Here is a 27,749-nt window from a genome sequence, read left to right as displayed (position 1 = left end):
ACACAAATCTATGATTATTTCTTAGAATAAAGAGTAGATTTATTAGTATTGGTAGCTATTCATGTGTTAGTAGCTGCCACAGGGGTAGAAATGTGTCCTGTTGCAACCTCTATGGGATTATGGAATGCCCTTCCCACCCTTCTCTCTGTGGGAGCAAACACCACAATTCAGCTTTGAATCCGTACTTTATTTTCACGTAGGTAGGAAAAAACCCAAAACCTCCTGGAAATGTACACACACTGCAACAAAAATATATCCACCCCAAAGCTTTTGGGACACCACGTGTGGCAGGTGGGGACGGCTCCCCTCTGGCCAGCGCTGGGGCACCCAGGGGATGAGGGCTTGTGGCCAGCAGGGCTCGGAGGACATGATTTGGAGGCAGGAGGGGCTGATCCCTCTGGGATGAGGCAGGGGAGGGCTGGGACAGAAGCTCAAGGCAGGTTCTTGCCTGTCTGCCCTCACCAGCATGGGGCTGGAGGTGGCACCGACGCACAGAGAGGAGTTTGACCTGGGGCTGGCAATGGCTGAGCACAAAACCCCCTTGAGACATCACTGACTGGCTCTGGCTAATATTGGTTTTAAATTGATGGGAGCTCTGGGACCTGCTGGTGCAGCAGCTGTGCAGCGTCCCTACAAGAAACCCAATTCAGAGGGGAGAAGGGAGCCCTGCCCCTCACATCAGCACAGCTCCAAACCAGACATCCTAAAGCTTTTCTTGGGAAGAGCAGCATTGGCTCCCAGAATCATCCCAGGGAACAGGAAAACACAGCCTGGCCTCCCCAGCTCCAGCATCTCCTCTTGTCCTGCCCCTTCTGAGGAGACACCGTCCCCGCCTGGCTCCAACCTCCTTTCAGGTGGGTGCAGAGAGCGAGAAGGTCTCTCTAAATATCATCCCAGATCTCCAGAAATTTCCTCCCGGGCTGCCAGAGCAGGCAGGGAGCCCCTGGTTTGCAGCCTGGAGCTGCACAGAGCCTGGTGAACCCCCCCAGCCCAAACTTACACCTCAATATCAGCGAGCCAGCAAATCTTTAAGTTCCTCTCCAACCCAAACCACTCTAGGATCCTTTACCAGCTGCATCAGTGGGATTTTCCCATGTTTCATCCCCACACCAGGGGAGGATGGGAAGATCCAGCCCCAAAGCAGAGCCTGAGCACAGCGAGAGGCGCAGCCCCGCATTGCAGATCCTGCTGCGGGCAAGGGCCAGCCCCAAATTCCCTGAAAGCTGCTGTCAAACCTTCCAGCAGGGCTCTAAATCCACCTGGACTTCCTTGGCTCCAGCTGGCTGAGCAAGCTGGCAACAGCAGAAAGTGAGGCAAAGCCTCTCCTACTCGGGGAAAAAAAAGATTGAGAGAAGTCTCCATAAATCGTGAGGCAGTTACTGATGGAGAGGACTCCCCTCCTCCTGCTCTGCACTCAGCGGCACAAATTATGGCCCCAACTTCGCTGTTGTTCAGCGATGAACATCTGAAAAGGCTGTGACAGATGAGAGGAGGGATGATTTAACAGCCATAAATCCAGCCAGCTTAGAGGTGTTTTTACAACCAAACCCATCTTGAATCCCCTCTGTTATGAATACTTATCACTCCCAGACACTGCTACAATGGAAAGATTTTTAACAGCTTTAATAGAGACGCAATAAAACCCCCGGAGCCGGGCGAGCAGCCGTCCTTTGATCCCTCCCGAGGGAGGCAGCGGGGCTGGGAGCTGCTTGCTGTGCTCAGGCTTGAAGGAGCAGTGCTGGAGCAGCCACCGGGCTGACCCTGGATTTAATGGATGGGTGGAATCATCCCAGAGCTGGATCAGCTTTCCTAAAGCTGCTGCATGGTGTAATTAATACCCGGCAGGGAAGGGGGAAAAGGGGAAAAGCTGTGCCCAGGACAGCCAGTACCTGCTCCAGGGGCTCCTCCTGCATTCCCACACCTGGCCTAACCCACCTGCAGGGATTTAAACCAAGGGTGGGTTCAGCTCCACCAATGACCCTCCTGGGTGTGGTGACACCACTTTTTAATCTGGTAATGACTAAATTGGCTCAGCAATCACCACCCGATGAGCAGGACAGGGATGCTGTTCCTTGGCACTTCCTGGAGCTCAGGAGATCTCCCAGCTCCAGGGTAACTGGCCATGGATCTCACTCCATCCCAGGTTGGGATTAAGCTTCCCCTATATCCTCCCAAAACAATTCTAAGCACCCAGCCAGCAAAACCAGGAACAGAGAGGTGCCAGGGGCACCCAGTGCAAAGGGCACCTGGAGCTGGGCAAACACCTCAGGAATAAACCCTCCTTTCTTATACACACAAACTTATCAGACACAGCCAGGTGATAAGGAATTCAGCAGGTGGAGGGAGCAGAAGTGATCCCAGGCTCCTTGTTTTCCATAGCTGAGCAGTCCACACCCAGGGAAAACATCTGAGCTTTGAGGCTGGGGGTTTCCCTCCTGCAGCGGGGGGTAATTAAATAAAAACAAGGAGCAGGGAAAGCTCCTTCCCAAGAGAAATGTGGCCACAGAACCCTCCTGCTGGGCTACCAAGAGAGAAACCAGCCCTGCAGGGCAAGGAACAGGCTCAGCTTGGCCACACAGAGACCTGAGGGGAGCAGGACTCTGAATCCTGGGTGGAATATGACATTCCCAGCCCCTTAACCTAAGGGAACATCTTTTCCTCAATAAGATAATACCGAGTAATTGATTTTTAAATACACTGAAACCAAATGTCCCGAGGCCAGAGCAGGATCCCAGCTCCACCGTCAGCTCAGCAGCCACTGGCAGAAAGGGAGAGCACAGGGGAAAAGAAAATAAAAATGAAATCTCCTTCATGTGCCTCTCTAGCTCCAGGGCAAATGAGAACAGCTCTGTAAAAGGTGCAACAATTTTTCTCTATTAAAAAACAGATTATCAGAAGGGAGAAGCTGATGGAGGCACCAGGGAACACTGAGGTCGAACAGGCAGCATGGAGAAAATCCAGCTACTTAAAACACACAACAACAACTGAGCAAAAATATTCGTTTTTAAGATAATTTATTCCAATCTCTCTCTCTCATCCCATCTTCACACAGTTCCGGTCTAGGAGGGTTTATAGCTATTTTTTATTGGATTTTAATTGTTTTTATAGAAAAATACACATGCAAATAATATATATACTTCAGCACAGAACTTTCCTTTCCATGTTGGGGAAAAAAAAGTAAAAATAAAGAAATGAATGAGGATTTGGGAAAGACCTGAGTGGAGACAGATACCAGGGAATGCCATGGGGATGGGATGCTCCAGGATGCTGAGCTGCTCATGGTCCAGCACATTTTGTCCATCAGGAGGGTCTTTACTGCGATGAGGGACCAACATCAGCCCCTCAACCCAACAAAAACCCTTTTCCAGTAACTCTGCCCAGGTTTGGGAATGACCAAGGAAAAATTGGTGCTGGATCCATCCTTTCTACAAAACCCAGCATGGATCCCATCCCCAGCGGCAAGGGAAGCCCAGCTTAGGTAAAAGCATCACTTTGATGCTTGGAAATGACACCAGAAGCCAAGAGCTACATGGGAAAAATATCCATTTATGCTATTTCCTATGGGATACAGCTGGCAGCACAGGGAAAAACGGATTGATTGAAACCCGGACTTGAGTGTCAGGATGATGTTTTTGGGGTGAGGCTGTTGGAGCCTTGGCTGTGCAGGGCTGGGGGTTTCTGACGCTGTGGGCTGCTCCTTGCAGAGGGGAGCAGTGATGTCCCCGTGTCCCCAGCGATGTCCCCACGTCCCCAGCCTCTCTGCAAACACCGTGCCAAGGTCCAAGGGATAAAACAGCTCTGCTGCACGGTGGGAGCTGCCACCCCTGGAGCAGAACAGGAGATGTCCTTTAGACAGGGCTATTTCAGGTTTGATGGATGAGCAGCTGGAGCGAAGAGCTGGCGCAGGAGAGGGCAGAGAGGGGCAGCCCGGGGAAGGAGGACAATTAATCTACTGCCGCGGGACACCAGGAGGCTTTGGGAAATGTCACAATCCGGCAGCATCCCGCACTGACAGGGCAGCAGGGAGAGGGATGAGGCGTTTTGCCGTCCGTCCCCTCCCAAGCCCAGCAGAGCTCCTCTGCCTCTTCTCCCGCAATCCCGCCCCAGGCCATGGCTTTTTTCCTACTCATCCAGGCTGACGAGAAGGAGCAAACTGTTGTCTCTTTGCCCAGAGGTGCAAACCCACACAGGCAGCACAGTGAAGGTTTCCCAAAGGAGGATTTCCCTCCAGCTCCCAGGGAGCTGCACATCAGCAGCAATTTGCCAGCCCCACCTCTGCCCCCAGCAAGGCCCCACCCTGCCCAGGTCCCCAGGCAGTGGTGACATCCCTGGAGACGCCACACAGCCTGACTGACAGGTGACTGGGTACTCCTGGCTGTGGTCCCTGCCATCACCTCCTGCATCCCTGTGCAGCTCCAGCATCAGCGAGGGGCCGCCAGCAGGGAAAGGCAGCCTTGGATACCTCTGGATTTACCACCAGAGATCTCACCAGCGTTTCATGACACAGCACCCGGGGGCTGCACAGCCACGCTCTTCCTGCTTTTCCCTTGTGTTTTGGTTTGCGTTTGAACCAACAAAAATCGCTTTTGGGATTGTCTACTCCGACAATAGAGGCGGGAGGGTCTGGCGAGGGCGGGGGCTGTTTGGCTCCTATGCCTACAGGCTGCCCTGGGGCAGCTCTAGAGGTTGGTGGACGATCATGCAGGTTTTATTGCAGCTCGTGTGTGTGGTTTGTGTTGTAGGTAGCCCAGCTTCAGTCACAGGTAGCCCCGGAGGTGGCTTCCTCTCCCCTCCCCACCTGTCCGGCCGCTGTCCCTCCACTGCCTCGTGCCGGCCAGGCGGCTACTCCGTGGCCATCTGCTCGATGTGGTCACTGAGCAGCTTGTATTGCTCTGGGAAGGGGAGAGAAAAGGGCTCTGAGAGGCTGCTGAACCATCCCAACCACGTTCCATCCCTCCAGGAACCCCGGGAAGGGGCTACACATCCCCCGGGCTCTTCCCTACCCTCATCCAAGTTGCCGATGGTCGCCTGCTTCTTCAGGAAGTCGCTACAGAGCTTCTTGTTGAGGCCAAACGCCAGCATGTTGTGGATGAAGGTGCTGAGGGAGGACAGAGATGCTCTGGGTGAGAGAATGGCCAAGCTGCCCCTTCTTCCCCCCACCTTCCTCCCCTTCTCCACAGCCCCCTGTCCCAGGCACTGGGATGATGCTCAGCACGGTCCCTTCGGCACCAGGATATTCAATAGAAGGGGCAGGAGCAGGTCCCAGGGAGAAGCACCAGACATAAGGGATGTCCCCAGTGAGGGAAGAGCGGGAGGTCCCCCCCTCAGCAGCTGGCACCACCCCGTGGTGTCCTGCTCACCCCAGCTGCCCGAAGGTGATGTTCTCGTTGAAGCGCAGGCTGTCGTCCCGCTCCTCCTGCGTCATGTGGCACCATTTCTCCCTGCAAGGAACGAGCCAGTCTGGCACCACTCTGTCACCACGGTCACCCCAGCACCCCCTGTCTGCTTCTTCCCGCCCTGGGCCACGCTGCTGGAGGACAGGAAGGCACCGAGAGCCCCTGGGTGTGGTGCTGGGTGTGGGATGAGCTCACAACATGGATCCATCTGCAGAGCTCTTGCCCTGGAGCAAAGCAAGAGATGCTCCAGGAAAAACCTCATTCAGCCTCGGCTTTGCCTGCAAAGGCCCTGATTAAGAGCTAAAAATAGCATCAATCCCTCCAGCACAGAGCTCACCTTCGGTGCCACCTCGGGCATGAGGAGGAAAGCAGGGGATGGCCATCCCAGCAGGGCTCTGCTGAAGCCCCCCAGCCTGGGAGGGTGACAGGGGGACACCAGGCACCTGTCCCTCACCTGCAGCAAGGCTCCAACTCCCCGAATCCCGACCAAGGTGCTCCCCAAACCTACCTCCCCCTCTGCCAGGGCGGGAGCTCCCACACCCCTCCCCACGGCCCCTCATCCCAGCAGTGCCCTGAAGATGCCACGGCTCCGCTCCGGCCTCCTGCAACTGCAGCATCGTCTTAAGGGACGGAGGGGTTCAAGCTCTGGGTGTTTGCAACCAGCTCTAGGCAGTGGCAGAGCCCCCATCCCGGGAATAAAGCCTGTGCCACAGGGATGTCACTTGGGGTGGTGGCAGCAGGGCTCAGTGCATGCACGCCAGGGAAACTACAGCTCCAGAGTGAAGCCGGCCCCTTCCCGAGAATCAGGTGAGGTCACAGCCAAGGATAAGAGGAGGAGAAGCAAGGAAAAACAGGGATAGGCAGAAGAAAAATGGAGGAGAAGGAAGAGGAGAACACCGGGAGAAGAATAGACACTCGTAGCTCGCCGGAATGCCAAGCAGGAGGGGGGGAGCTGTGCCGGGGGGAAATTGGGATAGAGGGTGTCTCACCCTAAACTCAGCGAGGTTGGCTCAGCCCCAGCGTGGCTGGAACTGGAAGAGGATGGGTGCTCAGCCAGGCTGACCCCACAAAGGGAGCCAGTCCCCATTAAATCACCCCAACCCAAATGTGCAAAGCTGCTGAGCCGAGCCTCCAGCCACCAGCTCGTTGTTTATAGGGCTCTGGAAATGTACACAATATGTTTCAGGGGATTTTCTTTTAAAGCAAAGAAGGTGTAATTTCTCCCAGATAAAGCCCAGGATAGCAAATAAAACCCACACCCAAATGGAGAGACTGAAAGGATAGGGCAAGAATCCAAAGAAGGATCTTTGAAATCTGGAAGCAAAACTTCACAGACCCCACCAGCTCATTTACAGAAGAAGCATGTTTGTAATTCTTTTTTTCCTGCCTTTTTATGCTTTGAAGGGAGGAAGACGGGAGAAAAAACATTATCAAAGTGCCCCAAAAAAACCAATTTTGGCTGTGTTTCTGGCTTATTACTGCAGAGTAACACGCCTGGGAAGGGAGAAAACCCACATGTGGCTCCACTCAAAGCCTTTGATCTTCACACTGGCCCAGTGGGACAGGCACAGGGTGAGGAACCCCCTGGGCTGTGGGGCTGTGTTTTGGGGTATCCAGGGAAGCCTTGTTGTGCCTGGAAGTGCTGAGAACTCTTCACCAACTCTCTCCTCTTCCAGCAGCAGCGTTTTCCTCAGCACCATTTACACCATCCCTTTGCCAGGACACTCCTCAGCCACATGGAACATTCACTGCCAGGCTTCCAAGAACCCTCAGCCTCTTGCTAAAGCCATCACCTGGAGGGATTTGCTCCCAGATCCCACACTCCAAGAGAGCAAGGACTGTCCCCTGTCCCAGTGCCAGCTCGTGGCCCCAAGGACATGCTCCCAATCGGGACATGCAGCCCCCCATTTGTGTTTTTAATTTTGTTAAGGGATGGCAGCAGAAAAAAAACACATTAGAAAATGGAAAAGGGCCAGCTTTTCCAGCTGGCAAAGGATCCCCAGCACCTCTAAGTGGCAGCAGAAGCCAGGAGCAAGCGGGAAGGACAGGAGAGGGGGATGCTTTCTACACAAAGAAACTCAGTTTATGCCCAGGACCTGCCCAGAGGGATGTTCCCAGCAAAACATCACAGCTTGAAACCATTCAGGCTCCGTTTTAAAAACCACATGAAAGAGGAGCCAATGCAAACCCCTCTGGCCCTTTGGAAGGGCGATGCTCATGCTCAAACCTCCATCAGCTGTTCCTCCTCCGTGGAGAAAGGGCCTTTCAGAGCCCCCCAAAACACATCCCCCCCCTCCCCAGGGCAGGATCTGGACCTGAAGTGAGCGTCAGCCTGGGGACACTAAGGAAGTACAGGGACAGACACACCTCTTCTCCTCTTCCTCCCCAGTGTTCCCTCTGGAGCGGCGGCAGAAACGGGGCAGACAAAAGTGGTGCGTGAAAAGATCATGCAAGACAGAGGGATGGAGGGGAACGGAGAGAAGAAGAGACGGAAGAAGGTTGTTAGAGGCAGAGAGAGAGGAAAGAGAGAGAAAAAGAGGAGTTTAGTTCTGATTCCTTCCCCCCCTCCCCTGCCCTCCCCACCCAGAGGGGAAAAAATCCTCCCCAGGTCTCGCTGCAGCCCCGGGAGAACGAGGCCCGGCCACCCCAGAGATGTCCTGGTGACCCCATCACAGAGATGGCCACAGCCCCATCCCCACGGACCCTCCGGACATCTGCCACGGCCACGCACCGACTGGGAATTCCAAACCAGCCCTCACCAACCAGCTCCTCCCTCCAGGGATTTCAGTCCTCAGCCCAGCACGCGGCATCCCAGCTCACTCTGAGGATTCTCATCCTCTCCAGAGGACTCGGGGGGGTCACCACCACCTTCCAAGCCCCCCGAGATGCTCGAGAGACTCCGGGCTGCAGTTCCCAAAGCTCCTTTGTTAGTCAGGCTTGCTCCTGCAGCCGAGGCAGACTCAGCCATCAGATTAATTGGGAAAGGCACTGGGAGCAGGGAGCAGCTGCCGGTGGCGTCTGTCCTTGTGAGGCATTTGCTGCTGCTAATTTGGGGCTTAATCAAGGCAAATGCAGTTCTGGTTACATTGCTGCTCAATGGGCTCTTCCCGTGCTGGCTTGGGAGAAAAAAGGGAAAGCAATAAAAGGGAAAATAGGGATTGATCCGTGAGCTGAGCCTGGCACAGCATCCCAGGGCGCGAGCCAGGGCTGCTGCGGCTTAGCTCGGGATTTGGGGAGGACACGGGGGGAGCTGGCTGCTCAAAAGTGCTGTCAGCGCTCCCAAAAGGGGGCGGCTCGGAGAGCTCAGAGCCCCAGGGCACTGCACAGACAGCGGGAAGGGCCGGCTGGGAGTGGGAAACTGCCTCAGGAGAGGAGGGAATGGCTGGAGCCCTCCCGGCTGCTCCGGGTGGAGCAAGAGATGGGCACAAGCTTGGCGAGTGTCTCACCCACTTCTGCATCCCATGTGCCCCATGCCAGCCCCCGACACGAGCAGCCCCTTCCCTGGCAGGTTTATCCCAATTTTCGGTGCTGGCAGTGCCACCATCCCCAGCTTTTGTCCTTGCTGGCTGCAGGTTGTCCCTCCTGGGGACAGCTGGGACATCCCCCCCATCCATTGCACCTCCCTGACGGCTGCACTGAGCCCCTCCCAGACCTGTTGGCAAACTCAGCACCAACAGCCTGAGAAATCCCTGGCTGGGATTCCTGGGCATTGGTTCCTCTGGGGCTTGGTTCCTCCAAAAATGCTGCAAAATGCACAGGAAAACCTTGATGCTCCCAAATCCCAACCAGGCCGTGGATCTCACTGCCCCCACCCCACTTCCCAGTGCTCCCAGCAGGTTTCCAGTCAGGGATGGAAAGCAGAGCATTTCCCCAGGGTCGGTCAAGCTCGGGGCTGTTGGGAGGAGCGCCCTGGGGTGGCTGGAGAGGACACGGAGTCTCCTTTGCCCACGGGGACGTGCCCTACCTGGTGGTGGGGGACCTCTTCCTGCGCTCGCAGTGCACGGCGTCGAAGAAGGCGGCATTCCAGAACCGGAGGTTGTGCCTGCAGGGAGGGAGATGTTGGGAATGGCCAATTGGGATTTCATAATTAGGGTGGGCAGGCCCTGGCACAGGGTGCCCAGAGCAGCTGTGGCTGCCCCTGGATCCCTGCAAGTGTCCAAAGCCAGGCTGGATGGGGCTTGGAGCAACCTGGGATAGTGGGAGGTGTCGCTGCCCATGGCAGGGGTGGGATGAGCTTTAGGGTCCCTTCCAACCCAAACCATTCCAGGATCCTACAATCTCGCCCAGCCTGTCCCTGAGTCTTCCCAAGGGTCAGGATGGGCCAAACAAGCCTGGCAGATTTGGGGCATTTCTGGACCAGCTCTTTGGTGGCTGCAAACACAGGGGACGTGCCTGTTAGGGGTACTTGTGGACATCTGGGCACACGTGGCCAGGAGGACAAACCCCTCCCCGGGCTGGAGCCAGCTCGCCCCGGGGCTTTACCAGATCGGCTGCTGCTTGAGGTGCATGTACAGGTAGATCTTCTCCCCTTTCTTCTCCTCCTCTGGGCTCTGCAGGGACACTGTGGGGACACCGAGTCATGTGCCAAGGCCTGGGGCACTCCCACTTCCCCAGCCTCACACGGATTCTGTGCCCTCTCCCAGTCTGGTGGCTGAGCAGCCGGGATGGTTTGCAAACCAAACACGTTCTCAACACATCCCCGGCAACGGCAAGAGGAGCTCTGAGTGCCCTTGGAGGGCAGGGATCAGCCCTGAGGAAGGCAGGGATGTCCCAGGAGGATCCTGGAGGGACTGGACCACTGGTCTGGGAGCACACACAGGCACTGGGGGAGACTGGTGCACCTCCAAAGCTCGGAGGCAGTGGGTGCCCAAACCTCTGCAGCCTGTGACACTGAGGACGAGATCCTCGCAGGAGGAGAGTTGTGATTGGAATTTCAAACCCAGCCCCAAGGAATTCCAGAATTTCCAACCCTCTCTCCTTCCCCAGGGATGCCCTGACCGTGCCTGTTTCACCAGCGCTGGCTGCACTCACCCGTCTTCTTCAGCTTCTCCTTTGGTTTGTCCTCACCTTCTCTGTGGCACAAGAAATCAGTGTCAGCTCCCAAAATCCTGTCCCCCCGACAGCCCATGGCCCCCCGGCAAAGGGAACTTCATTTGAAGGACCCTCTGCTCCCATGCCACTGTCCCCAGGGCCAGAAAGGTGACAGAGACAGTGATGTCCCCCCCATTGGGCCCAGCACAGAGATGACACAGAAGATCACGAGCTGGGAACCACAAAACTCCATGGCCAAGGGAAACAGGACTCCCAGACCATGAGGTGACAGTGACTAAAGCATGGGACCAGGCTAGAGACCACCTCCCGTGGCCATGAGAGGGCACAGGGTGGGACAGGAGCAGGGACAGCAGCACAGGTGACAGTGGCAAACCCATGGTGGCCCTACACCCGGGAGGCTTCTGGCTTGGTCATGACAAGGGTGCCCAGCCCCCCTGCCCACCCAAGGGAGTGCCACCCACTCGCTCTTTTTGGTGGCAGGACCCTTCAGTTTGGTCTCCAGGCCCCCAAAGAAGCCCTTGACATTCTCTGTCTTGGCCGAGGTGTTTTTCAGCAGCCTCTCTGCGATGTCCTTCTTCTCAGCCAGCCAGGTGTTGGCCGACTTCAGGTACGAGTCGATGCTGCCCGTGGGCTTCTCCTTGGCCTCCAAGGGCAGGGCGTGAGGTTTCCCTGGGGAAAATGTGCCAGGAGCTCAGTGAGCCCCACGGCCCTGAGTGCTGCCGGCTCCTGGAGACCTGCACCCAGCTCCACAAGGCACCACCAGGAGGTGGAGACAGCCAAGTTCCCATCCCAACTTCTGTAAGTTTTTATTTTTATCCTCCCCCCTCCCAATCCAGCCCCATGTGGAGGAGCAGCCACCACACAGCAAGCACTAAACCAAGGTGCTTCTGGGCTGGGGTGTTCACATCCCACCCCCCCCAGGGTCTGGGATCATCTGGGGGTTGTCACGTACAAATATTCCTGGCTGGAAGCAAGGACAAAGCAGCATCACCACCCCAGTGAGGGGCTGTGCCAGGTTGGCATGGATTCTGGGACATGGGGGCTCTTTTCCACCTGGGGCACCCCTCCAACCCCCTTCCCACGCACAGGATACGTTTCAAACCGGCCCCCAGCACCAGCAAAGCCTCCACAGGGGTGCAGGTTCCCTTACCTATATAGTAATAGGTGAAACACATGGTCATGAGGTTCTTGGCAGGGCTGAAATCGTCCATCTGGTGACACCTGACACGGAGGGAGGACACAGTGAGGACACCCCAACCCAAGCACAGCCTCACGGCCCTGCCCTCAGGGGCTTTTGGGGGTTGCCACAAAGCCCCAGAGTGCCCCCAGGACTTACTCAAAGAGCACGAGGGCGAAGGACTGCATCAGGCGGTAGAAGGTCTGCTCCGAGACGCACTTGGAGTTGCAGCGCTGCGGGGACAGAGCCCAGGGCTCAGCAGAGCAGCAGGAACAGCCCCAGCCCACCCCGGGACCACCCACCAAGGGCAGGGGGCAAAAGAGCACTCAAGGCTGGGTCTCCCCCTCAGAGACAGCGTTGTGCCTGTCTGGGTTGTGTTTTTAGGGAATAGGATGTGTCTGAGCGCTGGTGGGATTTAATTTTAAATAAAACCAGTGAATTCTCTGCCGTGCTGCACCAAGGGTGTGTTTAACTGCTCAAAATGCATTTATTTGCTGCTGTGTCTCCCTCTGCTGTGGTTCCTCACTTTCCTTGAGTTCCTGCCTTCCAAAAATACTTCTTTGGGATATAAATAAATCCCCCTGGCCTGAGGCTGTTCCAAACCCCGTGCAGGATTCCTGCTGCTTCCCCACCACTCCCCTTACCTGGGCGCTCACATATCTCGCGAACCACTCCCTGCCCTTCCCATTCTCGCTGCTGCAGAGCTCCCCAAACCTGGCCTTCTCCTCCTGGTCCAAATCCTCCCTAAAAAAGGGAAAAATTAAAAAAACATCATTAAGACCAAGGATGTGACCTGCAACCCCCAACATCCCTCTTGGCATCAGCATCCCGGGGAGGAAGGCAGAGGAAGAGGAGGAGAGGAGCATCCATTTTGTCATCCCTCGCCTTGTGCTGCTCTTTTCTTCCTCCCTGGCAGGAGGGAAACCAAAGGCAGAGGGAGAAGGGAAGAGCCAAGGCCAGCGCGAGCAGAAACTGAGCTCTGGAGACAGGCGCCGAGCCCCAGAGCGAAAACAAGCCCTGTTGCTGCTCCTCACGCTCCATTTGCTCCATCCAGCCTGACACGCTGAGCCACGGAGTTACGGATACCACAGCGCCGGGATCTGGGCGATGCAGGGTTGGGGGCACAGCCAGAGGCTGCCACAGGGTCCCTGGGCACGTGCGAGCCACCGGCATTTCCACGAGCATCAGCAGGGAGAGGAGATGGGGACTCCCGGCACGGTGAGCCCTGGCACAGGAATGGGGAGAGAGAAGCAGGGAGGGAAGCTGGGGGTGGAAGATGAGCTGGGCCGTGGCCAGGAGAGGGGTGCAAGGCAAAAGCCACATCCCCCTCAGCACCAACACCGTGGGACAGCAGCCGAGCTCGGGGAAGGACACAAACTGCTGCTCCCAGAGCGGGAAAGCAGCCAAATCCCATCCCGTCCCATCCAGCGGGATGTCCCTGGTGTCACCAGCCCCACTCACTCACCCCCCGGTGAAGATCTTCTCCACGTAACTCCGCATGAACTCCCGGCGCTCGGCCGTGGCCTCGTCCCGTGCCGACTCCGTGCTCTGGCTGGAGGAGAAGGACTCGTTGGAGGAGGAGCGGCGGTAGCCACCCCAGTGCCGGGGAGAGTCGCCCATGTCATTCTCGCTGTCTGCTGACTCGGTGGCATCGCTCTCCTCTGCGGCCACGTCCCCCGTGTCCCCCAGGTGCCCGTTGTCGCTGGGAGCAGCGGGAGGAGCGGGCTCTGAGGGGTCACAGGCGGGCGTTTCGGTGTCAAAGTCAATGAGGTTCCCCACGGGCACATCCAGAGGGGCCTCCATGGCTGTCCTGGGGGATGTGGCGGTGTTGGGGACACTCGCTCCTCGTCCTTTTGCCCCTCACTGGGGCGTTGAGGCCATCGCTGGCAGGGTGCTGGCTAAGGCAGGCAGGACCTCCTGGTGGGGGACAGGTTACCACGGGACATCTGAAAGACACAGGGAGGACAAGAATGAGGACAGATCCTCGGGAACCACCACCATGGACCCTGGGCAAGGCCACCACCCACGAGGTCCCCAGGATGTCTGTCAGCAGTGGAGGGACAGACAGAGCTGGCTCCTCTCCACCAGCCACGTGAGTCAGCAATCCCATGGAATGCCCACGTGCTTTCGGCACCACTCAAGAGGGTTTTCCATCCTTTAGCCCAGAAAAGGGACAGCCGGAGCCTCAGCTCCAAAAGTCACATTTGGGATGTGACATCTCGTGGCCTGACGGGCAGAACTGGGCTGGCGGGAGCCAGCAGCTGGCAGGACACTGGTGGTTCCCCAGGGCAGCCCTGACCTCCTCCTGTCCCTGCCCTGTCTCTGCTCACGGGCCTGTCTGACCCCGTTTGGAAATGGGATCATCTCCGGGGTGGAGCGTCCCGGAGTTTAACACACACGGACTTAGCTGGGAATGGAAAGGGGATGCTGGACACGAGAGAAACTGGAATGGGATGAGGACACAGGGCTCTGGACTGCAGTTAAGGGGTTTTGGCATCCACCCCAGACTGCAAAGGAGGTACAGAGGCCATAGGGACAGGGATGGACCGGGATGCTCCGGCACACGCCTGTCCTGGACAGTGCTGCAGCAGCTGCTGTGCAGCAAGAGGGAAAAGAAACGGCCACCCTGAAGCTGCCCCTGTGTCAGAGTCACTGATGTCCTCTGTGAGGGTGTTTCTGCTCCAGGAGGTGGCGAATTATGGTGTCTGAAGCCCAGTACATGCTACAGCAGCCAGGAACAGGGTGCAGGAGCAGGGACAGCAGCACAGGTGACAGCGACAAACCCAGGGCAGCACGACAGCAACATCAACACAGCCCCGCTGCCTTCCAGGGAACTGATCCCAGGACACAGGCAACCGCTCCCAGAGCAAAAATCCCCCAAAGGGCCGATGTCCTGTTCATCAGACAAACAGGAATTCAAATTGAAACCAAACCTGACGTGTTTCACCAAGCACAGCACAGTGGGAAAACAACCCCTGGGCTGCAAGAGCAGCCGTTGTTCCAGCAGCATCCCCCTCCTCCTCTCCCTTCCAGGGACCCTTTGGGGCAGCTGGATGCAGGGACAGTGAGAGAAACACAACTCCCTGAGCATCAGACAGCTCAGCTCCTGGCTGGGAAAAGCCCCTGTCCCCCAGAGACAGCAGGGACAGAAAGAAAAGTCACCTCAGGTGGCAGAAGTCATGCAGCCACCTCCGCTGGCAGCCTGCTGTCCCACCCTCCCTCACGGAGCCCCCTGGCACACACCTAAAGCTGGTCCCAGGGAGCTGCAGGGACACTGCTGCACTCAGGGAGCTGCCGAGGCATCGGCTCCTGGGAGAGGAGCAGCCCAAGGCTGCGGCACAGCAGGGACTGGCGCTGTTCCCGTGGGGAGGCAGCCAGCTGCAGCCTGGCTCCGTGTCCCTGACCCCCCCCAAACCACCCCTCCTGCTGCAGGGACCTCGCTGTGCTCCATCCCTCCATCCATCCACCCCTCCATCCATCCCTCCATCCACCCCCAGCAGCTGCAAAGTCCCTTTTGGCACTGAAGGAGAGAAGGCTCTGGGGAGGCCTCAGAGCCCCTTCCAGCGCCTAAAGGAGCTCCAGGAGAGCTGGATAGAGATTTTGGGTAAAGGCATGGAATGACAGGACACAGGGAATGGCTTCCCAGTGCCAGAGGGCAGGGATGGATGGGATATTGGGAAGGAATTCTTCCCCCTGAGGGTGGGGAGGCCTTGGCACAGGGTGCCCCACGACCCTCTGGGAGAGAGGACTTGGAGTTCAGCTCAGCAGCCCCAGGGAATGCATCCGGCTCACAGAGGGATGGAAAAGGTTTAACCCCTCACTGACCAGCTCATGGTAAAGCCCTGCCCTTGAGCAAAGGCCACCAAAGGTGTTCCAAAGTGCTGGCCGCTGCTGGGGGTGCTGGGCTGCCCAGGCACCTCTGAAGGGGTTGGGTTCTCAGCACGGAGCCCAGAAGAGCTTCAAAACCAAAACAAGCAGCAAAACCAGCCCTGTCCCCACTCCACAACCTGCTCATTGCTGCAGCAGAACAAATCCAGGGAAGGATTAGCCAAAATACCAATTGAGAGCCTCAGGTCCCACAGTTGGCACCATCCACTCATGGACATCAGCACAGCTGCACATCCCACCACTGCCCAGGGGACCCATTCCTGGCTGGGTCAAGTTTGAGAGTAAATGAGGGTTCTGGAATAAAAAGGGACTTTGGGGCTACTTGGGAGCCTTGATGCAACACCATGAGCTTCAGCATCATCCTGAAATTCAGCAGTTCCTGGGCTGACTTTAACCACGAAGTTCAGCCAGACTGGTGGAGACACCAGCCTGGGAACATCATCCATGAATGTGCTGAAGCCACACGTGGGAATTCCACAGGAAACCCACGGTGCCCTGAAACTTTGGAAAGTGCCTGTTTTTACCAAAAAGAAATGCTGGGGTAGATGTGAATGATTCACCTACAGCTGCACATATGTGTGCAAGCAGCTTTCATCCGTGACCTGCCTTTGAATCCAGCACTCCTGGCTGGGTCTCCCAGCATCCCAAAGCCCTGCGTGGAGTTTCCTCTTGGGCTTTTTCCAGGTGTGTCGGGTCAGGTTTGCTGCAGGGCCTCAGCAATTCCCACCTGGGAAGAGCGATCCAATCCCAGCTTGCCCCAATGGAAATCCCAGTGGGGAGCAGGATTTGGCCAATCTGTGGCCCGGCTCTCCTCTCCCGCCAACCACAGGGTCCCAACGAGCTGCTCCCGGCCTGTCCCCAGAGCTGGATGACACACTGAGATAATCCCTGTTATCAGCTCCGGTTGTGGGTGACATCCCAGTGCTCGAAGCCACACTCACATCTGCATCCCGCATGGACACTCCAGCTGGGAGCTGCCAGGGCTGACCCAAAACTGGAATTAAAGCAAAGAAACCTCTGGCTGCCTCCTCATAGCCTCATCCCTGCAGCCTGGCACTCAGACCCAGCGTGCAGGAGCTCTGAGCACCCCTGGGAACACTCAGCTCCGGGAAAAGGGGAAAAGCCACGACTGATGCTCCTGCAGGGCTTGGCAGCCCAGAGGGGACAACTCTGCTCCTTTGGACACAGCTGGGAGCTCCGCAGAGAGCTCTGGTGCTGCGTCCGTGCCAAGGGCTGTGGATGCCAAGGGCTGCCTGCATCCCGCTGCTGTGCGGGGGCGAGGGATGCTCACGTGGGCAGCACCCGGCCCTGGCAGGGCAGGGTTTGTGCCCTGTGCTGCAGCACAGGTGATGTAAACATATCCCACCTCTCTCTCCCCGCTGTGCCAGCGGACACGTCCTTCCCAGCCTGCGGGAAAGGGGTCAGAGCACTGCTGCCTTGTGCCATCCCACGTCCTGATGCCCTGGGGAGGAGGAAGCCCCGATGCAGGGGACACGCACGGGGATCACCTCTGCTGAGGGACTGGCAAAGTGCCACCGCTCGGTGCTGGCACCTTCCCACGCTGCGGCCCTCCGTGGCAGCCCACCCTCGTCCCATCCACCCTGTGCAGGGCTTGCATTGCACTGGCACGGCTCTGACACGGGAATGCCACCTGCTCCTGCTGCTGGCACTGCCCGGGGACACCACGCAGCCACCCACCCGCACTGCACCCACGGGTCTGACCCCAGCTCGTGGCACCGCGGGCGCGGAGCCAGCGCGGCAGGGCTCTGCAAGGGCACCCCGGGCACGGCTGAGCGCCTGCCAAGGAAAACTCCCTGTGCCGCGAGGGAACAGCCTGTTTCCTCCCTGGGAACTGGTCAGTCTTGTTCCCTCGTGTCCCTCCCCCGGAGAGAACACGCCGGCAACAGGGTCACGGCTCCGCGGGGCAGACCCGTTGAGTGCCAGATCCCCCAAACGCACCCTAAATCCAGAGGTGCCGCGCCTACCCCCCTCCCCAGCACCCCGCTGAATTTAAACACACGAACCTCCGGGTTTAAACACATCCTGGGACTTTGAAGAGCCGAAACTCCTCCTCGCTGAGTTTGCCCGTGGCCGCCGCAGATCCGCTCTGCTGCCGGTGCCGGGACACGCTCCCGGCTTTATCAGGGAGGCTCAAGCGTGCCCTGGCCAAGGCGCAGCCGTGCTGCAGCACTGCCCACAGCTCCACAACTTCCTAAAATAATTCCCTGGATACCAGGGGGATACCAGGTGGGGCAGAGACCGCACACAGTCGGTGCATGCCAGAGTCAGCTCCCAGCTCATCCTGAGCCGGCACCGGGATCCCAGTGCCTGATGAGGGAGGATTTTTGGCAGGTGGTGTGTGTTGGTCTAGAGGGTCCTGGCCCCAGTGTTGGGGCGCTGCTGCCTTCCAGGACCCTTTCCCTTCTCAAGCCCGGCTTTAGCCCACACGGGGCACGAACAAAACCATCACCCAGCCCTAATAACGGAGCCATTTCCACGGAATCTGAAGCCCGGCGAGCGCGCCGCTTCCCAGAGAGCCCTTTCCTTTCCCCGCGCTGCCATCAGACACCAGATGGCAGCTCCCCATTCGCCTGGACTTGCGAGGGGAATTAAATGCCTCTTGAATAGACCTGAGCTGCGCAAGCCGGGCTTTTGTGCCGAGCAGCGGTTTCTCCTTTCACACTTCCCAGCGGCGCAGCTCTCACACACCCCCCTCCGCCACGGCCCCATCCCCACGGAGCCCCGAAATGCGGCTACCTATCCTGCAATTCCAATTTTTACCTGGCAAAAATTCCTCCCGGGGGCCATATTTTGGAAATGAGCCCCCCAAAAAGCACGCGGGGGGGGGGAGAGGGGTTTCCCTGCCCAGACCACCCTCAGCCCCCCCATTCCCACGGGAGATGCTGCTCCCAGCCCCTGCCGAGGGGTTCGGGATGCAGCCGGAGCTGCAAAGGCTGACGGAGCGCGGGGACCCTCCCTCCTTCCCGGGGAGGATGGATGCATCCCCCTGGATGTGCGGGGCTTCAAGAGAGCTGCAAAAAAAAAAAAAAAAAGGCAAGGTGTCACCTGCCGGCGTGAGATGGGCCCGGAGGACGGATTAAAGCCCAGGCCTGTCCCCAGGCGGGGTCACGGCATCCCCATCCTCCCTCCTTTCCCTGCCTCCCTCGGCTTTTTACCTGCAGCCGGGAGCCTCGCAGCGCCTCGGCTCGCCGGTGGCTCCGCAGCATCCGGCCCGGGGGTGGCCGGCGGGGCCGGCACGGCGGGGAGCGGGCGGCGGAGGCGGCGCGGGGACGCTGCTCTCCCTCCCTGCGGAGCCCCGGCGGTGCCCACGCGCGGCTGCGCGCACGGCCCGGCTGCGGCCGCGCCGGCTCCCGGGAAAGCGCCGCGGAAAAGCTCTTTGTGCCACCCGGGCACGCTTGTCACGGCCGGCCGAGCGCCGATGGCTCCCGAGAGAGCCGCGCCGGCCCTTCTCCAGCCAGGGAGGGATTCCCACGGCGGGCATCGCCCCTCAGAAACAGCCCCTGTGCGCCCTGGCATGGGGAATAGGAGGAAGAATTAGGCAGGAGCCCCATCCAAGGGGAGTTCTCCAGCCTAAGTAGCTGCACGGGCAAATATCCAAAATATTAACCAAGCCAAAGTATCCAAGCCGTGTGTTGGATCCGATATCCAAAATATCAACCAAAATGAGGTGGGGTTCCCATCAAAGGGGGATTCTCCAGCCCAAAACAGCCCCTCCAAGTCCCTGTGCACCCTGACATGAGGGATATTAACAAAAATTAGGCAGGCTCCCTATCAAAAGGGGAGTTCTCCAGCCCAAACCAGCCTGAGTCCCCACACATGCAGATACCTAAAATACCAACCAAAATGAGGTGGGGTCCCCATCAACAAGGAGTTCTGCAGCCCAAAATCAGCCTAACTGCCTGCACATGCAGCTATCCCAAATATTAACCATAACGAGGTGAGGTTCCCATAAAAGGGGGATTTTCCAGCCCAAAGCAGCTTGTCCAAGCCCCTGTGCAACCCAACATCTGGGATATTAAACAAAACTAGGCAGGATCGCCTCCAAAGGGGGATTCTCCAGCCCTTTTTCTTAGCTTTAGCTGGTTTTTAAGCCCTGACACCACTCAGCCCCCTGGGGATTGTGGGTTACCTGCTCTGCTCCTCCCCAGGTGAGCCACTCCAGGGAAAAAAGGGCCAGGTGGGATCAGAGAGGGGGGAAAGCCCCAGGGAGGAGGAGGAACTGGGTGGGAGCAGCAACAGGACAAGAGCAAAGCTCGGGGGAATTTCTGCCCACTTGGAGGGCAGTGCTGGGATCTGGCTTCTCCCCTGACCCTCCGGAACGAAACTCCAGGGGTTTCATGGCAAGAGATGGGAAACAGGGAAAGGCTGAGCCCCCTGGGAGGGGGTGTCACGTGCCTGGGGGGCAATTTTGGGGTGCTCTCAACAACGGGGAGTCTCTGGTACAAGGAGAAGCAAGCGACCATGGAGAGGAGGCCACCCAAGCCCTCCAGCTCTGCCCTTGCCAGCCCGTGCCAGGGCACCTCAGCCCTCCCAAAAGCACCCAGGCACTGCCTGCATTAACCCAGAGGGGTCTCTCAGAGGGTTTAGGGGACCAAAACAGCGAGGGGAGACAGGAACCACCCCCCCCCACCCATATCAGCACAGAATCCCTGGTCCTGCTTATCCTCCCTGCCCCAGCATCACCCCAACCCCGAGCAGAGCATTTTCCATGCAGCAGAGCATCCCATGGACAGGGAGAGAGGGATTGCTGACCCGGCACGGCCTGGAGGACCTGCAGCAGCAGCCAGTCCTGCTCTGATCCCCAAAAACCAATAGGAACCACATCCTCTTCCTCTGGAGATGCCGAGGAGCAGCAAACTGTGTGATTCCAGGGGAATACTGCTGGGATGGGAACTGCAGCATCCCTGGCAGAGCCCGGCCGAACCCAGGTGCTGCCGCTCAAGGGCACCCTTGGAAAAGAGTCAAAAGCCTCAATTTTGTGGCTTTTCCGTGCTCTGCAGCCAGGCAGGAGAGAGGGAGAGGGGTGAGTCACTGCTGCCATGAAGCATCCTCGTCAGGAGAGCTCAAATGGTGCCAATTAGTGGGAAATTGGTCATTGCCCCCTCCATCCCCACACCAGGGACGCTGCACACCCATCATCACCATCATCAGCCCACGGAGGGAACAGCGTGCCTGTGACACAACGTTTGAGCTCAGCAGAAACCCGGGAGCAGCACTAATTGACTGCCTGCCCAGGGTGATTATTCTAATTAAGCCAGGCTTCAGGAATTGCAAGTGACATGGAAAAAACGCCTCCTGGCTCCCCGATTCTGATACAACACCACGGGAGGGGTTTTAGCGCCTCCCCCCTGCCAGTCCTTGTTGGTTGGGTCTTCACGTGGATGCCTGGACTTTATTTGTTTGCTTTTATCTGTTTATTCTGTAGTTGAGCCAGGGTTTGGAGCATGGGAGGTGGAAATCCTGGGAGTACACGTGTTCCTGGCACATGGAAATGTTCCTGGCCAGGCTGGATGGGGCTTGGAGCAACCTGGGACAGTGGAAGGCATCCCTGCCCATGGTAGGGGGTGGGACTGGGTGAGCTTTAAGGTCCCTCCCAACCCAAACCATTCCATGGTTTTATGACGTTTTTCGCCTCCTCCACCTCAGCTCAAAGCTCTCCCCGGGAATTCTTCACCTCAACAAGGAAAGGAGAGGCCCCAGGCTGCTCACCAGGGACTGGGAGAGCATCCATCCCAAAACTCTGCCACAGCTGGAAGAAGCCAAGGAGCAGGACCAAGGCTCAGGTTGGGTTATTTACTCTCCAGCAGCCATATGAGACATCCAAGACTTCCCAAGTGGAAATCCCTCCATGGTGGTGCCCCCTAAAACACCCTCCTGGGAGAGTGACCCCTCTCCCAGCTCCCTGCCCAGCCCACAACCATCTCCCACCGCCCTCCTCCCTCCTTGGCACATCCTGGGGACGCCCATGAAGCCCCTGGCAGCGGGGTTGCAGCTGCAGTGCTGGCACAGGGAGAGCTGCCGGTGATGGGGATGTTCCTCCCCGCGTTCCCATTCCACAGACAAAGGCTCCGGGGGCGGCTGTGGCTGTCACACACAAGAAGTGCCCTATTTTCCCTTTCCCATCCCATCCCGGCACGGCTCCAGCAGCGGCAGTGCCGCATCTGCCAGGGGTGGGTCCCCAGCAGCAGGAGGGAGGCTGGGAGCGGGGTGGGTGCTGAGCACAGGGTGACATCCCCATCGACTCGGCAGCTGCAAGGGGAAGCAAATCTTTGGTGGAAGTTGCTGAAGCATTGGGTAATTTTTTGTTTCGCACCCCTGAGCAGCAGGGCCGAGCACAAGGGCCAGGGCAGGAGCTGGCAGATCCAGGAAGGAGCCAGGGGTTTGATGGCAGACGGATCACGGAATCACAGAATGTCCTGAGCTGGAAGTGACCTACAAGGATCATCCAGTCCTTGTGTGGCCCTGCACAGACCCCCCCAACAACCCCACCCTGGGCATCCCTGGCAGTGCTGTCCAAACGCTCCTGGAGCTCTGGCAGCCTCGGGGCCGTGCCCATTCCCTGGGGAGCCTGGGCAGTGCCCAGCACCCTCTGGGGGAAGAACCTTTCCCTGATCTCCACCCTAAACCTCCCCTGGCCCAGCTCCATGCCATTCTCTCAGGTCCTGTCCCCGCTCACCACAGAGAAGGTGTCACTGCTTCCCCTTCACTTGCCCCCTCGATGCAAAATCCTGCTGTAAGGAACAACAGCAGAGCAAGAAACGAGATAACAGCTCTGATAAAAACCCCAAAGCCCAGGTCCTGCAACACCGCAGGGCCAGGCTGACCCCAGGCCAAAAGAGGGGCAGCTCCTGTGGGCAGGGCTGTGCCACCAGAGCCAAAGCACCTGGAGAGGGACAGGGGCAACAAGAGGCTTCAGCATCACCGGGTCACTTGCACAAGGATTAATTAATTGGCTTTAAAAACACCCCCAACAGGAAAGCACCCAAGCCCCAAAGGATACTCACCCTCCACCATCTCATGGGCTGAAAGATTTGGTTCAGCCTCCCAAGACAAGGAAGATGCCGGGTTCCTGGTGCTGATCTGTGCTCCAGAGCCCTCTCCCAGCCCAGGAGATCCCAGCAGCTCCCTGGGCCCTCAAACCCAACACCCAACACCGGCACAACGCAACCGAGTGTTGCCACACCACGGATGGTTGTGACACAGCTGCTAAAAACCTAAATAAGCCGCTCTTCCAGACTGACCCTCTGCAAATCCCTCCTAATCCAATCTTGTTTATGGCGTTAAGCTGGACCCTCCCATACTGAACGCCCCTGTTTGCTCAACAGTTGGGATAATCCTCGTGTTTCCTCCGTCCTGGTTGAAGTTCTGATGCAGAAGGCACCGGAGCTTCCTTCTCCTCATGTACTGAGGTGTTTAGGGATGAGGACACACCTGCACTCCCAGCTCCATGTCCCACTGGCACATCCCCTGTGTCACCAGTCTGGGCATGGAAAATCTCTCCCTGTGCCAGTGTGGCAGATCCAGACACAGCCAGGAGCTCTCCTGTGCTGGGATTTATGTGGTTTAAAACAGAGTTTTCTCCTCCTTATCCAGCCACAGGGGAAGAGCTGGAGAAGACAAACCCTGCTCTGACCTCCAGCTTCTCCCATAAATCCCAGCTGGGATCCAGGTTAGGAAACAAGCCCCAAACCACGTTAGTTTGATGTGTTATTCCCACAGAAGATGCCAGAGCCACGTTCCCTACCACAGCTCAGGGCTGGGAATGTTCTGCCCTCCCTGAGGCCATCCCACAGATGGGTCCCACGTTAGGAGGACACAACTCCACTGAGCAACACGGGGCTTGCCAGAGGCTGTCACAGCCTCACGCCTCCGTGGCACTAATTCCTTCAGGGAGGAAAAACCCTCCCGGGGTCCTCTTGGTTAGCAAACATCTGCCACCACACGTGTGTCAGAGCAGCTCAGCCAGGCAGCCAGGAGGATGAAAGTGTTATAATTACCCTCAGTCTCCCTGGAATCTGCAGCAAAGTCGTGCCACAGAAAAGGAAACCCGTTTTATCTTTCCTAAAAGGAAAGCCGAACCTATTTATAAAGCGAGACACAGGTGGCCAGGCTGGCACAGGCTGGAGCAGCAGGAATGGGGCTCTTTTCCCTCTGCTTCCCCTCCAAATAAGCCTGGATCTTGTTTGGATCCATCAAACTCAGCACAGGAACATCCTCAGGGATTTGAACCCCCCAACGCTGCCTGCAAGTCCACGTGGACCTGGGGAAGAGCTCCAGAGGGCTTCAGCCCGTGGCAAACCAGCCCTTGGAGCATGGAAAACCACCCGTGGAGCCCCAGCAGTGGTGGAGCTGGGAGGAAGGAGGTTGGTTTTCCTCCCTCCCGCCCATTCCAGGCAGTGGGAAGGGCGAGGAGCGGCCGTGGGGCTGCTGGGAGGGCAAAGGCTGCAGCGGCGAGTGACAGCTCCGGGTTCTGTTGTCACAGTGCCACGGGGCTGGGGTGGTGGCAGGGACCTCGCCAGCAGCTCAGGGTGCAGCAGCAGGAGCCTTGGGATGGCGGGATACACCTCAGCTCGGGCAAAACAGTGGGATTCACGGGGCATGGCACCACAACTCAACCACTGACCACCCCACAGTGTCCCCACCAGCGTCCCCAAAATGAGCTGCTGGTGACACCTGCGGTGCTGGTGACACCTCCAGCACAGCTCTCGTGTCCCGTGTCCCCTCTCCTGCTCTGGCTCAGTTGGTCACAAGCCGGGGATAAGCATCACCTCCAACTGCACCATCTTTCCCGGGAAGAGCGTGGTCCTCACACGTGGGAGAGGAGCTGGTGGGAGCCCTGCAGCCCGCAGAGCATTCGGACACAAGTACAGGATGAGGGCAGAGGATGCCCAGGACACCCCAGTGGCCACAGCTCCAAAGGAAAGGTCACCAGCACGGTGGCACTCCAGCCCAGGAATGTGAATGTTAAGGCACGACAATGGCAGGGGATCAATGCCCTTTTCCTGCTTTTATTCCCTAATCCTGACAAAGATGGGATCCCTGAGCAGGCCACCTCACCCACCCTCTCCTGAGCATCCCGCTGAGGTGTCACCTCCCTGCTCTCCCAGTTGTCCTTCCCAATATCACCTCTGCAATCCCAGAGGATTCAGCACCGACCGTCCTGGTCAGCAGCAAGGGACAGGGAGGACAAAACAACCACGGCACTTCCATCACTCCATCCCCAGGGAATCCCATCCCTAATTGGTTTGCATAAAGATCTTCCAAATTCATGAGCAAATAACCAAGAAGAGGATAAGGGTGTTTCAATTAACGCCAGGCATGGAAGGCAACTTCAGCTCACAGTCCTGCTGCCCTCTGTGATGGGGTTTGCTCCTTCCAGTGCGATCAGATGGGATGGAATGGGATAGGGCAGGCTGGGATGGGATGCTATGGGATGAGATCCCAGTGCCAGTCACCCCTAAGCAACTATTTTTAAACACACACCAAATCTACCCAAACCGAGCTCACTGTGAGTTGTGGGGTGGAACAAGATGATCTTTAAGGTCCCTTCTAACCCAAACCGTTCCATGATTCTCTGATTTTAGCCTCCCAAGCTGCTTCCCTGGCCGACCCCCCGTGCTCTCTGGAAGTGCCTTGTGCGATGTTATTTCCCTCCCAGCTCCAGCAGTGACTTCTGGCTCTCTGTTTGTGTAAAGCTCCCCCACACGCCGGGTAACAGCCCAGCAAGGAATTTACAAATACCGTCTTTGGAGGCAGCAATTGTCACTCCAGCCACCTGTCAAGCCGGGAGCCAGGCAGGGAGGGACAATGCGGGGGATGGAAATGTCCCAGCAGTGCCATGGGTGAGCCCCTGAGAGTGACCAGCAGAGATGCCACAATTTGGGATCTCATGGGAGCCACACTTTGATCCCCGACCCTCAGGCCCGCCCTGCTCGCCACCCAAAAAACCACCAATAAGTTTCCAAACTACAGCGAATTTTCCGACTTTTGCCATTCCGCGCCTCCCTGCTGCAGGCCGATATTTCCTCCCAGCAGCTTTGCCGGGTGCCATCAGCACCCACCCCTCCTCCAGCCCAGCCTGCTCCCGGGGGAGCCCCAAAATCCCCTTTACCTTCTGCCCCCGGCCGCGGCTCCCGGCGCTGCTCCTTGCAGAGGCGTCCGGCAGCGGCGATGCCCGGGTGCCCAGCCCCGGGCGGACACAGCCTGGCGTGACAGGGACACTTCCGCCAGCAGTCACTGCTGTCCAATGATTAATGCAAGCTCCGAGGGACAAAGTGAAAGCCAAACCAGGTGAGGCAGGGATGCACTCGCTGCTTTTCCCTGTCCCCGGGTGCCGCCCGCCGATGGCAGCTCCCGGAGGCTCCGGCGGGACTGGAAAGACCTGTTGGTGCTCCACGAGGGCACGGCGCTGGCAGCAGAGGTGTGGCAGAGGCCAGCAGGGCCTCCGTCACCACCTCCCGGCTGTCACCGACACCCTGTGCCTGGCAAAGGGTTAGAGACAGGTTAGCAGCCGGCTGGATGCATCCCACATCCCAAAGAGTGAGCCCAGACCGATGTAATTCCCTGTGAGGCTGTGCCTGCCCAGGGAATGAACCCATTTAATCTGTCCTTGAGTCAGGCTGGGCCTGGGGGCCCTGGACCTGGCTGGGACCTCCAAATGCTCGAGGAGTAACCCCATCCCAAATCCAGAACCGCTGGGATGCCCTGAGGCAGCTGCTCCCAGTCCCCATCTCCCCCTGCAGCACAAAGCTCCTGCAAACCAGTGCAGCCAGGGGGAGAAAACAGGAAAAAAAGTGGGAAGAAGGCAGCTTTATTTCTCCCTGACATTTAATAACCTTTATTGTCCTCTGAGCGGCAGTTTCCCATTCCGAGAGCCGGCAGCACGGCTGATCTTCCTCCAGGCTGGGAACGCTTTGGGGCCTGGCAGCTGCCCCATCCCCTCATCCTGCACCAGAAACCCCAAAAGGTTCCAAAGGCACAAACCAGAAGGAAACGCTGTGGGATGCCGGGATTGGGCTGGCCCTTCCGGAGCTCCCTGTAATCCCTGCTGCATCCCGCAGCCCCAGCATCCTCCCCACGGCATTCCCAGGCTGCTGGGGAGACCTTTCAGCACTGAGGTTGTACAAAAGATCCCAGGGACACAGCAGAGCATCCGAGCCAGCAGATGAGGCACTTACCAGGCACGGGGGAGAGGCACTGGCAACTCGCAGGAGGCAAAAAGGAGAAATTAATGGGGCTGCAATTCCCACTGCCTCCATCGTCAGGGAAGGAAAACGCATCCGAGCAGCCTCGCTCGGATGCACAACGTAATTTGTTTTGGATGTAATGTTACCCTGCTTCCCAGAGAGGGGCTGGAGATGGGAAAAGCCTCCGCTTGTGTCACCCCTGCTCCAGGGAAGGCAGGAAGCAAAGGAGGGGATTTGAGGAGTTTTATGGAGGGAAAAGCTCAGCTGAACCTGGGCAGTGCTGCTGCTGCAAGAGGCTGGGACCGCTGAAGTCAGACACCACCCCCAGCAGCTGCTGGCTAAAACCACCTAAAACCAGCTTAGTACTGAATATCGATCTTTTCTGAAGGGTCTCAGGAAGGTTTTCTCCTGCTCACCAAACTCTGCACACTAAAAGTGGCATCACCGTGCCCTGCACGGGGCAGTGGCATCACCTCACCCGAAAACAGGAATTTGGGGGGCAGGACAGCAGAGGGAAGGGGGAACCCGAGTTTTCTCTGGGATTTAATCCTCTCTTGGAGCCCTGAGCTTTGCAGGAGCTGGTCGGGATTTTCCCCAGCCTGATGTGTTTCCTCCTCGGGGCCTCTCGTTTGCGCAGGCGGCTGAGAACGTTTCCTCCTCCCGGAAAAGCTCCGGAGGGAGCAGCCCGGATGGGCACTCACCTCCCTGACCTCCCCAGCCTCCAAAACACCGCTAATTCAGGAATCAGACCCGGCCAGCTCACCCCACCTAAAACCCACAGAGCTCCCCTGCACCTCCCGCTCCTGGCTTTTAATCCAAGAGCGCAGCGGGGACCAGAGCCCTGCCAGGGCTGGGAATTCCAGTCAAATCTCCAGGTGCTGCTGGAAGAGAGCAATAATCAAATACAGACCTGGGGGTCCCACGGCAGCAAAATCGCTGGGTTTTTCCTGCAGGGCTGGAACAAGGAAGAGATAAACCACGCTTGCTCCAGAGCACAGGAGAACAGCTGCTTATCACCACGCTGGCAGC

General features: G+C 57.9%; 1 protein-coding gene across 6 annotated transcripts; it reads right to left on the bottom strand.

Moving 5' to 3' along the window:
* Positions 1-2,997: 2,997 nt before the first annotated feature.
* KIAA0513 (KIAA0513 ortholog) lies at positions 2,998-27,749 on the bottom strand. 6 transcript variants are annotated; one of them, XM_042027067.1, is made up of 14 exons: positions 27,631-27,749; positions 25,646-26,015; positions 13,091-13,571; positions 12,270-12,369; positions 11,785-11,858; positions 11,599-11,669; positions 10,910-11,117; positions 10,428-10,468; positions 9,879-9,957; positions 9,361-9,438; positions 7,764-7,793; positions 5,361-5,441; positions 5,004-5,098; positions 2,998-4,892 (listed from the first exon to the last, which is right to left on the bottom strand). In XM_042027067.1, exons 3-14 carry the CDS (start codon positions 13,426-13,428, stop codon positions 4,843-4,845), a joined length of 1,245 nt encoding a protein of 414 aa, XP_041883001.1. In that variant the 5' UTR covers positions 13,429-13,571; positions 25,646-26,015; positions 27,631-27,749; the 3' UTR covers positions 2,998-4,842. The 6 variants fall into 6 exon arrangements, with proteins under 6 accessions (XP_041883001.1, XP_041883004.1, XP_041883000.1 ...); XM_042027070.1 differs by lacking the exon at positions 25,646-26,015; XM_042027066.1 differs by lacking the exons at positions 25,646-26,015; positions 27,631-27,749 and adding an exon at positions 22,539-22,731.

Source organism: Corvus kubaryi, unplaced genomic scaffold (genome assembly GCF_017639235.1).
Source record: "Corvus kubaryi isolate FWS band 111438036 unplaced genomic scaffold, C.kubaryi_AGA036_p1.0 37300, whole genome shotgun sequence".
NCBI classification, from domain to species: domain Eukaryota; kingdom Metazoa; phylum Chordata; class Aves; order Passeriformes; family Corvidae; genus Corvus; species Corvus kubaryi.
Note: the sequence above shows the minus strand (reverse complement) of the source record. Positions and strands in the feature narration are given on the sequence as shown.